Source organism: Sesamum indicum, linkage group LG4 (genome assembly GCF_026168435.1).
Source record: "Sesamum indicum cultivar Baizhima isolate 11 linkage group LG4, ASM2616843v1, whole genome shotgun sequence".
NCBI lineage: Eukaryota > Viridiplantae > Streptophyta > Magnoliopsida > Lamiales > Pedaliaceae > Sesamum > Sesamum indicum.
This window is the reverse complement of record NC_142660.1, coordinates 16,295,168-16,308,206: the sequence shown is the minus strand read 5'-3', so window position 1 is coordinate 16,308,206 and position 13,039 is coordinate 16,295,168. Positions and strand designations below refer to the sequence as shown.

General features: G+C 33.0%; 1 protein-coding gene and 1 pseudogene across 1 annotated transcript; both read left to right on the top strand.

Annotated features, from left to right (window-relative positions):
- The first annotated feature begins 3,630 nt into the window (after nt 1-3,630).
- On the top strand, nt 3,631-5,771 carry LOC105160990 (uncharacterized; annotated as a pseudogene).
- Nucleotides 5,772-9,414: 3,643 nt separating this feature from the next.
- LOC105160931 (uncharacterized) lies at nt 9,415-12,197 on the top strand. The gene is made up of 5 exons (XM_011078459.3): nt 9,415-9,851; nt 9,939-10,262; nt 10,333-10,621; nt 11,352-11,489; nt 11,575-12,197. The coding sequence occupies exons 1-5, from the start codon at nt 9,672-9,674 to the stop codon at nt 11,697-11,699; spliced, it is 1,056 nt and encodes a 351-aa protein (XP_011076761.2). The 5' UTR covers nt 9,415-9,671; the 3' UTR covers nt 11,700-12,197.
- Nucleotides 12,198-13,039: the final 842 nt, after the last annotated feature.

Sequence of the window (13,039 nt, the reverse complement as noted above, 5' to 3'; positions counted from 1 at the left end):
AATGAAACAATTTAACGCCAAGTCTAAGGAGATAGATTGCTTCATTTTGAAAAACACAAAGGGGCAAAATTGCTGCACTTTTAAAAATACAAACAGATAAATTGCTATTTTTTTTTTCATATGGGGTAATTTGCTTATTTGAAATATCACAAGGGGGTTGTTTGAATTTTTCTCATTTATTAGAATATCGGTTTATTAATCGAATCGTTTTATTTATTAATTTACTAAAATTGATGAAATTATGTGATTATTTTTTTTATTAAAACAAAAAAACCAAAAAAATTACAAATGGTGAAACGGCTACTTGTGGATTCATAAAAATGCAAATGGGTAAATGCTACATTTGGTCCCTTAATTTTTTTTTAGTATCACTTTTAATCACTAAAGTTCATTTCTTGACTTTAACATCCTTAAATTATAGTTTTTGTCTCGGTTTGGTCCCTCTGACCATCTTCCGGTGAAACTCTGGCCGGATTTTGACTATTTAGAGGGTAAAATAGTCAATAAGTTTGATTTTATCACTTTAGTCCCTTAAGTTAGTAAAATTATCAAATTAGTTATTTTTTTAAACAAAAAATAACTGTTTTATATTTTTTATGCTGATATGTTGTAATTATCTTAAGAAAATAATGAAAATTTTGAATTTTTGTGAATATAATAATAATATATTGCTTAACTTAAAATAAACAGTCTCTTTTTTTTAACAATAGTTAAAAAAACTAAAATTATAAATAAGTTTTATAAAACTTATATAATTAAAAAATATAATAAAAAATTTAAGTCTGTAATTTTTTATTTTAAGAGTTAAAGATAAGTTTAAAAACTTAAACCTTAACAAAGATAGATTATACTTTTTAACTATATTATTTGGTAGATTTCATATGCGTATAATTCATTTTTAGAGGTTTTATTAATATATAGCTCCATTTTATAGAAAAAAATTCTATAAAAACCTCTTAAACTAAATTTTATATATATTTAAAATCCACCAAATAATCTAGTTAAAAGTACATTTCACCAATTTTTTTTTTAAAAATTGTAGCTATTAATATTTAATAAATATTCTTAAGATTTAATTCTATTGACTTATCTTTTACTCTTAAAATTAAAAAATAGACTTATATTTTTTAATTATATTTTTAGATTAGATAATTTTTATAAACTCTATTCATAATTTGATTTTTTTTTATCACTTTTAAAAATGTAAAAAAGAGTGATTATTTACTTTTATGTTAAGTAATATGTTATTATGTTTACAAGACTTCAAAGTTTTTATTTTTTATACTAGATAATTACGTCATATTCACCATATAAAAATATTAAAAAAATAATTTTCTTTCTAAAAAAGGACTAATTTGATAATTTTACAAACTTATGAACTAAAGTGATAAAATTAAACTTAAATTGTTCATTTTACCTTCCAAAAATTCAAACTCCGGCCACATTTTCGCAGGAAATTGGTCAGAGAGACCAAATTGAGATAAAAATTAAAATTTAAAAATACTAAAGTCAAGAAATAAATTTGAGGGACTAAAGTGATTTTAGATAAAAATTTAAAAGACCAAATATAATATTTACACTTAAACCCCCCCCCCCCCCAAAAAAAAAAAAAAAAAAAAAGGAAATGGTAAAACGGCTACTTGTGGATTCATAGTCCACATCGAATTTGAATGTAAAGGCACTTGGTTGGTTGGTATCTGAATTAAAGTAAATTTCTTTTCATCTATACCGTTCTTCACAAAAGCCCAAACCCTTTGACTTTGATTGGACACAGTACTTTCTTTTTCAAAGATGATCATATAATTTCCACTTCTTTAACCTCTTTCTTTTACAAATATATATATAGAGTAAATGAATAATTACACTGTCCTCCTCTAATATTTAGAATAATTACATATATATTTTTTATAGTTTAAAAAATTATATTTAATATTTCTGACGTTTGTTCTCGTTTGATAAAGAGATTCTCAATTAGTCGAAATTTGTTGATATTAGTTAAAAAAATAAATAAAAATTTATTTTTACTCTCGATTGAATTATTGCAAGTCAAATAATTTTTCTTTTACTAAACTACCCTAATATCTTCATACGCTAACGCACATAAAGAGGTATATCTTCACTCTTATAATTAAACATAATCACGATCATGAATGTCAGTGTAATTTACTCACCAGCAATTTGTAAAAGTTGTAGCTAGTAGACGTCTTGTCTTGTCCATGAATTATTTTCATGCCTCTCTTGAATATCTTATTCTATATATATTTCCAATTTTCTTAAACAATTAACAATTAATTGCTCACAAATATTAGTAATATTTAACATGTACAGTAAAGTTCTACACTTTTTTCTCCATGTGGGAGATGAATTCAAAATTCAGTGAGAGGGAGAGACGTTATGAGTGACGAGGAAGAAATAGGTCACATGCGCCTTTAGTTCAGGTTTTGGAAGGACAAGGCCCGAGAAAGCGGACTTCTTTTTCATGCGAAAAAATGAAAAAAGTGCTGCTTAAAGTCGTGTTAGGTTAAGAGTCCTTTGCTATAACAAAAAAGCCATTGTTGCTTTTACTCTTTAGCAGCCTTTTCAACTGAAGAGATTGAAACCCACAGGAGATTAGAACTGGAGAAAGAACTACAAATGGGCGGGTTGGGTCGAGTTTGGGTCGGATTTAAATAAATTGTGTTTGAAATAAGTTTAAATCAATGAGTTTAAAATGGATCGGATTGTAAATAGATCGAATTGGGTTGTGTCAATTGTAACCATTTTCTTATTTCTAATTCGAACAATTCAAAATTTCATATAATAATAAAATAATAATATTTTTATTATTACCTGTAATATAATAATACTAAATTTATATTATTTATTATTTCGAGAAAATAACCATGTACATCAAAGATTTATTTAATAAATTATAAAGGAAAGTTCTTAATGTGTAAGACATACGGTATTTTTCAAAATAAATAGTTGTACAATCATTCTACGTATTTGTTTGTAGAATTGAATTATGAATTTTCAATCGTAATAATAATAGTTATTTGTCTAATATTAATGGTAGATATCAATTCATTATAAATTATTAATATTTAGTATGTTGGTCGAAATTATAATATAATGGTGCATTATTGATTTATTCAGGAAAAGAAAAAAGAAAAAGAATTTTACATGGTTAAACACAAAAAATCAAGTGAAGATAGTAAATATTACGTGGCCACCGATGATGTCCGTGAGGGCCAGCCATCTCATCGAGTTGGGAAATCTTAACTATGGTATGTGTTGATTTTCTATGTTTAAATGTTTTATCTTTTAGGGTATGGGTGTTCAGTTCGGTTAATTGAATCAAACCGAATAAATATCAAACAGGATCTGTTGTCGTCAGCTGGTGATGATATTGTTGGCATGTTTGGGATGTGCGAAATGGTTCCTAAGCTTAAAGCAAACAAGATCAGCAATATTACCTGGAGAACATCTGTGGATGTGGGATTCAGGTACTTGGCCAGGCTTCATTTCTCAGAGTTAGGACTTAAGATGGTGGGGATTGGTGGTCTTGAAGTCCACATTAATGGACTAATTGTTAATGTTGATATTGACATAGTCGGAGAAAGGGACGATGAGAGTAGCGTACCTTGGTATAGGGACTTCACTGTGATGATGAAAGGGTGCAAGGAAGCGGGTAAACGCGATTTCTTGATTCGGCTGCAATCAAATGATGAATTCTTGGATGGGCATAGACCTCTTAAAGGATTTGAAATAATGAAGTTGAGCAACCTTTACAATAGTCTTGTGAGTCCGAATCCCTCACCTTCAGCGCAAGATTCGTCACACAGTGCTATCCAACTTTTACTCCCAAGTTCTTGGCCATAGAAATGCAAGTGCAACTATTGCAGTAGCAATAATTTATATGGTGAGCGTGATCGTTCTTGTGTTAAGACAAATTTGGGAAGCTGATGGTACAGAGGAGGAGACCATGCCGTTGACAATGGGCGACAGACTGTGGCCATAAAGAGGCTAAAATCAGATTCCAGGCAAGGATCGCACGAGTTTGTGACAGAGATTGAAACACTAAATGGGCTCCGGCATGTTAATCTAGTCTCTCTGACTGGCTACTAAGACGAGCGCGGGGAAATGATTCTTGGTTATGAGTACATGCCCTCTGGAAAGCTGGCCGACCATCTCTACAAACTTGCAAGGAACACACACACGACTCTGATTCGTCTCTCACGTGGAAGCAACGGCTTAATATATGCGTTGGAGCTGGTCGAGGCCTGTACTACTTCACACTGGAAATTCACTCGTACACCATGATGTAAAGGCTTCGAACATTCTGCTGGATGAGAATTTATAGCTAAGGTTTCAGATTTTGGGTTGGCCAAACATTTAACAAGAGGCAAGTCACAGACTCATGTCAGCACAGAAGTGAAAGGCAGGTTCTGCTACTTCGACCAGACTTATTTTACCACCGGCAAACTAACCAGGAAAAGCGACACATACGCCTTTGGGGTGGTGTTGTTGGAAGTATTGAGTGAGAGAGCAGCGGTGGATCCAAGGGTTGCAGCGAACGAGCTGATTCTGACCAATTGGGCTCGAGAAAACATTAGTAAGGGGGAAGCTGACATGACCGTGGACTCACATCTGCGGGGTGAAATCTCAGAAGATAGCCTCAAGGTGTTCGTAGAGATTGCTGAAAGATGTTTGCATGATGAACCGAGGAAACGGCCAATGATGGCTCACGTTGTGCTGCAACTTGAGTTTGCACTTGAAGAGCAGGAGAGATCAAAATCAACAGCACCGGATGATATGACAAATCAAGATGACGACATGAAGTTACCACCTAACGATGAAACTAACTCGTTAGATAGCACTAGGCAACTGGTCTCCCCAGATATGCAGAATATCACACCCCCTCCTAAGGAGCAACCGAAAGACAAAGCGGCCAACAGAGCCTCCAACCCGAAGGAAAGATGGGAGAAAAGCCACATCGCATAAGCCGTCAAGGTTTTGGCAATGGCGTCAGAGGTGCAAAGCCCGGCGCTGTTCCTTCATGGGAGCAAAGAGTTAAAATTGCTGTTGGGGCTGCAAGAGGATTGGAATACATTCATGAGAAAGGGCAGATACATTGCAACATCAGCTCCAGCAATGTATTGCTCTTTGATAATTGTAATGTTGCTAAGATTGGTGACTCGGATCTGTCGAATGGAGCCATGTCTTCAATCCACTCGTATTATTGGAACTTTCGGTTATCATGCCCCCGAGTACGCCCTTTTCTCATTCTTTTCCTAGCGTAAACCGCAACACACCTCCCATGAAAACATGCCAAGACCTCCACACATCCCCTTGAACTTTTAAAAAAAAGAGCCCTTTCAAAAAACAGCAAGCTTCTTTCCTAGAAGTTCAGGGGTCGCGTTGCGTTTTTTGTTTTATGCAGCGAACGTTTTCGTATTGGGAAAAATGCAATAGGAAATCAAATCAGTCCTTTATGGGCCGGGTTGTAGATACGCAATGACCGGCCTGCTAAGTTGGAGGAGCGATGTATACAGCTTTGGTGTGGTACTTGTGGAACTCTTGGCCGGACGTAAGCCGGTTGATCAAACACAGCCAAGGGGACAACAGAGTCTTGTGACATGGGTATGCAATCAATCTACTAAGTGTTGTTTTCTGCTTAAGTTCCCATGCAGGTGGTATATGAACTGTAATTTGATTGATTGGCAAACATAAAGCAGTTTGTGGATGCTAGACTCACCGGAAATTACCCTCCAAACGCAGTTGCAAGGTAGATCACTTACTTTCAACTGATCTCACTTTTTGTTAACTGTATCTACATCCCGTTTAAAAATATGAAATTACACTTTCTTCAAAATATATTTTTTCCAAAAAGAAAAAAATTCTTACAACGATATTCCTTTCAAATTTATAAACGGAATGAATTTATCCGACTTCAGATATCTATGTGTATATATACACAAGAAAAGATGATGTGCGTGCACGTGTAGAAATATATTTTTAGAAGTATATATATGTATTTATGTTTCTCTCATGGGAACTATATACAATCATATTTTCAAACAAATTGATAATATATAAGTGTTTTAATTGATAACATAACTATTTAATCATACTATTTGTAATTCGCTTTCTAACTTTAATTGGTATTATTAAATAAAAAAATATTCTCCAAAATTTGAAATATTGCAATTCGTATTCACTAATGATTGTATTTAATTGTCTCATATCAAACCAATTAATTTCAAAACAATAATAACACTATTCAAAAATCCGATATTAAAATAAAATTAATTAGTCTAAGTTCTATAATTTGGATTTTTTGCAAGGAACTTCAATTTAGTAAAATTGATCTATTTTTATTTGTAGATTTTATTATGCCTATTTGCTATTTTTTTTAATTTTATTTTTGTTACTTTATCTCTGTGCATGTTATATTTTTTTTACTACTACATCTTGAATGTCATTTATTTTTAATTTATTGACATTGAATGATTTCAATTTAATTATTTATTGACTATTATTAAATAAAAATGTAATCTAAGTGGGTCATAGTATCAGTATTTTTACTGCAAGATCCTATAATATATATATATATATATAATTATATTTCATATCGACTTTTAAATATTTCCAAATATTGTTTGAATGCTTTATTAACTTCTAAATTTTAAATTATTATTGGGTAAAAAAATTTATTTTTTGCATTTACATTGTAAGTTTTAATTTAAAATATTTAGTTTACTTCTTACTCTTATTCATATGCATCTAATTGATATAATATTTTTCTTAATCAATAAGATATATGTTACAACTTAATTTGTTGTTGTGATACTTTTATGCTAATAATATAAAAAACAATAGATGTAATGATGCAAACGTAATAATGCGCATTCAGAATTTATCTTTTATTTAACATTTTATCGTATTAAATTAATTCCCAAAATTTTTTAATTTACTTAATATGAAAATATAATTATACAAATGAAATTTAGTCTATAATTATTGTGTCGGAATATAGTTATCTTAAAAATTTTACTTTTACTTGTTATCGTTTTAATGTTATTCACCATTCGACTTTCTTTATTTTTGTAATATAAATTATATGTCATATATTATTTTTATAAATATATTTTTATTTCTAAATATTTTTTAAATTGACTGATATATCAATGATTAGTTATTTCTAAAAGAAAAATAATTCAAATAAACATTTAGTATCAAAATAATTATTTTGTAGAGGACCAATAGTTTGTTAATTATAATTTAATATCAACTACAATGTTTAGATTTTATATTTAGTTACTTATTGTAATATTATCTACACTACTGATCTACCTTTATCCATTTCAATGAATTTTATTGTTATTTTTTATTTTTTTTCCCTACTTTCTTTTCATTGCTCTATCATTTTCTCTCTCTTCATATATTTCAGTACTATCCGTACTTAAAGTATATTCTTTTTAAGTTTTAGTACCCTACGTTTCTAAGTCATAGAATTTGGTATCCAAAATTTTTAATTTTTATCTGCTTGAGTACACTCCGTTAAGTTAACCGTTATATCCAAATTTGGAGAAAAAATTAGGCAGAAATTTGTCTATGTTAGGACATGTTTGACTTTCATTTTATTCAACACAAAAAAATTTCTATTTTGATTCATTTTGATTTCAATTTCATAATCGAGGACTACAATTTAAAAAAAAAATACATATTTAATCCAATTTCTGTAAAAAAAAAATATGAATTTTATTGAAAAAAATCACTTTTTTTTCTTTTTGTTTGGCCACAATGCAAATGCTGTCATACTCTATTTATCGAGGGTTTATGCTATAATTTTTTATATTTTTATTTTAATTATTTTAACAAATAATTTCTTTTAGCTTTTTATTTTTTGTGGTTGGTGAAATAGAAAGTTATAATAAATTTATATACATAATTCTCTCAGCCAAAAATAATAATTGAAATGTATTTTTTATTTTGTGCACAAACAAAAGTATAATATATCAAATTATGGATATGCAATTTTATTTAACTCATAAGTAATTGACACTTTTTGAGTGGCTTATTCGATTTTTACTGTTTATTTTTCGTGAATAATGCGAGTGGTGGTTGAACATAAGACTCTTTTAATTTTCTTAAATTATTACTAGGCAATTATCTTTACATTATCCCGCATTTAGCATGCATTTTTATTTCCATAATGATTTGAATTGGGAGGAAATGTTTGAATTGGTATTTTTCATAACGATTTGAATTAGTATTTTTGTGATAGAAATTTGGGTTTTTTTTTTTTTACATTATTGTCCTTCATTATAAATTATAATAAAAAATAGAAATTTTGTGTGTGCTGAATAAAATGACAGTCAAATATGTCCTTGTATAGACAAAATTCCGTCTAATTTTTTCTCCAAAATTGGATTGACCGTTTGTTTTAATGGCAAACCTAACGGAGGGCACTCAAATTGATGAAAATTAAAAACTTCGGATACTATGTCCGATGATTTAAAAACTTAGGGTACTAAAATTAAAAAAAGATATACAAAATTTAAAATTATTCCTTTTAAATAATCTGTTATTTTTTTCTTTAATTTTTTTTTATTCAGTATGTATACAAGGATGCGCATCCAACAAGTGTGCCACACACAGCCTCCTTTGAATAAAAATGTATCAATACTCCCATAAACTAATATCCGTCTAAATGGGCCTATTCCATTAACTTCTGTCAAGATTACATCAAGAATTCGTATTGAACTACACAAAATACCTTCTTAATATCCTAAACTATAATTTAACATATCTTTAAAATACTTGTATGAACTAAAACTCCTTTTTCAAAATATACAAGACATAAACACTTATAGGCAAACGGAACATTGCACAATATTGGAATTTTAAACATTTTTTCAAAAATTAAAAAATCAAAATACTTTTAAGAGTAAAGTTGATATCTGTACATTACAGTCCAAAAATTACATAATTATATCAAATAAATATGAGGGTATTAATACTTTTTTAAATAATAAAAATAAATTTATGATTATAGCAAATTTTAATTCTACTCGATATAGTTTTTTTTATTTTTTTGTTTTTTTAAAAAGCTAACATTTATTAACCCCAACACAAAAATGTGAAGGGCTTACTCTTTCTTTTTTGGTAGAATTAAAAGAATAAAAGAAAGCCAAATAAGCAAAATGGGGTCCAAATTAGTGATGCCAGGTGGAGTACAGAGCAGGACAAATGTCTTCAACCACTAATGCCACTGTTCCATTTTCTTGCATGTATGAATTAGGCCCCACTCTACTTCCCACAACACACACACACACACACACACACACACTGCACACACCAAATCTTTAAACTATGTATTTTTTCTCTCTTTCTGATTTGATTTTTGAATACAAAACGACCCCTCCAACCCCAACACCAAATCCAAATCCAAATCAATTTTTAATTTTTGAATTTTTTTGTCTCAAGAACCTTAATAAAAAGCAACCGCCTGTCCTCAACATTCCCCCCCACTCCTCTCTCTCTCTCTCTCTCCTCTTTTTCCTTTGGGTCCCTCTCTCTCATCCTTCTGCCATTATTATATCTTCCTCAAGCAGCAACCATTGCTCAAAACGCATAAGCACTCAGTTAATACGCTCTGTTTTCTCTCCTTCTCCTTCACATAAAAAATGGCTAGTAGCGTTGAAGAAGCAGGGTTCTGGTTGCCCTCCGAGTTCTTGACTGACGATGATTTCCTTATGGGTAAAGAGAATTTCAACAAGAGTAACAACACTAGGTCGGAGGCTGAATTCTGCTTCCCCACTGAGTTCCCTTACGGATTTGAAACTGAGGGCCGTGAACGTCTTGAGGTACGCACCATTTGCTTGCTTCTCATCCTTCTTGTGTGATTTTTACTACTTTCTTAATTTTTTTCTTCCGGGTTTTCGTCTCTGCAGAAGCTCTGGGTGATGTCCACTTCGCCTCAGTCGACGCTGGCCCACTTTGGGACTTGGGCTGCTCGGAGCGCCGGTGGGTCTAGCAACGGAAGTCCAAACGGCGTGCCGTCGCCTCCCGCGACGCCGCTGGCTTCCGAGTACGAAGCCATTGGGGATCTGATTTACCGCGCCGCCGGTCAAGTTGCGAAGCTCAAGCTGAACGGCGGTTGTGGGTTAGGACATTGGCCAAACAAGCATAAAGGCCTTTTGGCCCCGCCGAGAAGCCTTTCCCAATTTTACCCAGAATCCGAAACCCCTAATCCCTCCGTTTTCCCAAATACACATGTAATTCCATTCTTCCAGAAATTTTTTCTATTTTTTGTCAGAATTTTTCTCTAAAATATTTCTCGTTCAGTTTCAGGCAAAGCAACATAATGAGGGGTGTGGTGTGTGGTATAGTCAGCAACAAGTGTATCAAAACAGGGGCGGAAGGCCAGTGGGAGGAATGGATCAAGCTGCATGGACCCTTCAGCAAAGCCAAAACCGTGGGAGGCCAGTTTTATTCGGCGGATCTGGTAACGGCGTCGGTGGCGGTGGTGCGGCGGCGAAAAGGGCGTGTGCTGGGACGGGAGTGTTTCTGCCTCGGAGATATGGGAATAATAATGACAGCAACGCTTATTCGTCAGATTCTCACAAGAAGCCAGGTATTGTACAGCTCAGTGCTTTTTCAATATCCCTCCATTTTCTTGCTTTTTTTGGAACAATAATTCTTTTGGGTTTTTGAAATTTGTTTCGTTCTTGGGTCTGCTTTATTTTGAATTTCTAGCATTGTTCCCCAGAAACCCAAAAAACAAAAAAAAAAAAAAACCTATTTCAACCTTATTTTTTTCAAATTCAAATATTGGAAGAAAGTCTAATTCTAGTTAGACTTTGGTATGAAATGGACCCATTCTCTGTCTTTATCACGAGCAGGGACCCCCCTACTCAATACTGTCAAATCTGAGTTCCATGTGATGGGCCCTTTTCCTACCATTTACTGTTTTCTTTTCATTTTTGGTTTTGGAGCCAAGAATTCTTGTGGCACTGTTGTTTTTCTACCAAGACCGAAAGAAACTAAATCTGGAGCCACTTCTATGAATTCCTTTTGACTGAATGAGTTTTTGTTATTGGAAAAGAATCATGCATATCTAGGCAAATTGGCTTTATGTTGGTCTTGCTTTTATCCACAGTTTTGACGCCCAAATCCTCTTTATTAGTGCATATCTAAGCTCGCTTTATAGATCTTTTAATATATTATGCGGCCAAGAATTTCCACTTATCCCCAGTGCCTTTGATTTTAATGTAGAAAATCTTCGCAAGTCCACATACCTTACTGTTGTTTCAGGTCCGTTCTTGATTCATCTGCCTCTTCTTCCCATTGTTATCTGCACACAGGTTGTTCAGCAGCTGTGTTTCCAGGCAGAGTAGCTGCACATGCCCACACCAAGAACTTCAATAGTACGAATGGTTTCGCTCAATCTCAACAGCAGCAGCCTCCGCCCCGATTCAGCAGGGGCTTCGTCCCGGATTACAGTATGTGTGAGGCACTAGTGTACATTAATTGTTCTACGCATTCTAAGCTTCTTGTTGCTAACACTTGTGATTGATCTGTTTGCAGATGCACTGATGGCGCGGCGGCACACCCTAGTGTTGCAACAACGCCGAAATATGCAGAGTTCGCTTGAGGGAGGATCGATGTTGGTGAGCTGCGACTTCTACCTTCCTCAGGAGTGGACTTACTGATCTCAGGCATTTCAGGTCTCTCAAGTTTATAGTAGGATGAGAGGTACAGGGTAGAAGAAGAAGAAGAAGAAGAAGAAAAAGATGGTACAAGGCAGTAGATATGGTGTTTGTCTCTCTTATAACTAGAATTTGATGTGAAGTGTGTAGTGTAGGTAGGGAAGGAAAGATAATAAGAGTTTGCATCTTCTGTGAGTTGGGTGTTTTGTGAAAGGAAGAATGAAGAAAGAAATAGTATAGGAATTGGGGAGGGTGGCTTTTGGCTCTCTAGTTAGTATATATATATATATATATGAATAAAATAAGTGGATTTTGTTGAAGTGTGGAAGAAGGTTTTGGTGTTTTGTCTTGGGTTTTAAGTTGGGATTTTGGGCATTTTGTTGTTTTGAAAAGTGGAGAAATCCTCAAGTACAGTACAGCCCTCTTCCTGTAGTGTAGTGGGATTCACTTGCTCAAATGTAATAAGGGGAAAGTTTTCTTATCAATGTACATATTCACCTACTTCTTGTCTTTTGTTTTTCATTTTTTTTTCAACTTTGTGGTAGTTTCTGATTCATTGTACCAAAGATTGGTTCTTGATAATTCAAATTAAGGAATATACTCGAACGGGCTAAAAAAAAAAGGAAGCTATTAGAACAAGTAGGGTTGGTAATTGGACTTGAATTCAAAGAAATTCCAAAAAAATGGACATTGGGGCAGTTTCTAAAAATTAGGACCGGTTGAGGTTCGTGATGGGTTTTAGGTCTATAGAATGTATCCCTCTTAGAGTTGATTGGACATATTTTAGGTCCATCCAAACTCAATCTATACTCGCCCCATTGTCACCCCTGAGAGCAAAGACAAAAGGATGGGTCTTAAGTCCATCCCAGAGTTGACGGGACATTTTTGGAATTTGAGTTATTATTTGATTTGAAAGCATTTTAACAAACTTTGACAGAAAATTAGAATAAATTAGAGGTAGAATATATTTACCACCTTTAGAGTGTAGATGCCTCTTGTGGCACTTTTTCTTTCTTAGAATACCTATCAACTATTACAACAGTGGAGTACGAAACTCCTTAATAAATATTACAGGCCAAACATTACAGAAATCATAAAGAATGATAATGAACAAAAAGATAAAGAATAACACTGTAAGAAGAAATATGACTCAGAAACAACCAGATCCAAACCGAAGATAAGAAAGGGAACATGGTTATGAAAGGCACCGCACCCACCAACAACCGACCCACGACTGCATCACCACCAAAGACCACAACAACTCCGATCATGAAGATCTCACACTACTACACGATCCCAAAGACCCCCCGAAAATCACCTAATTCACATAACTTTGAGTGAGG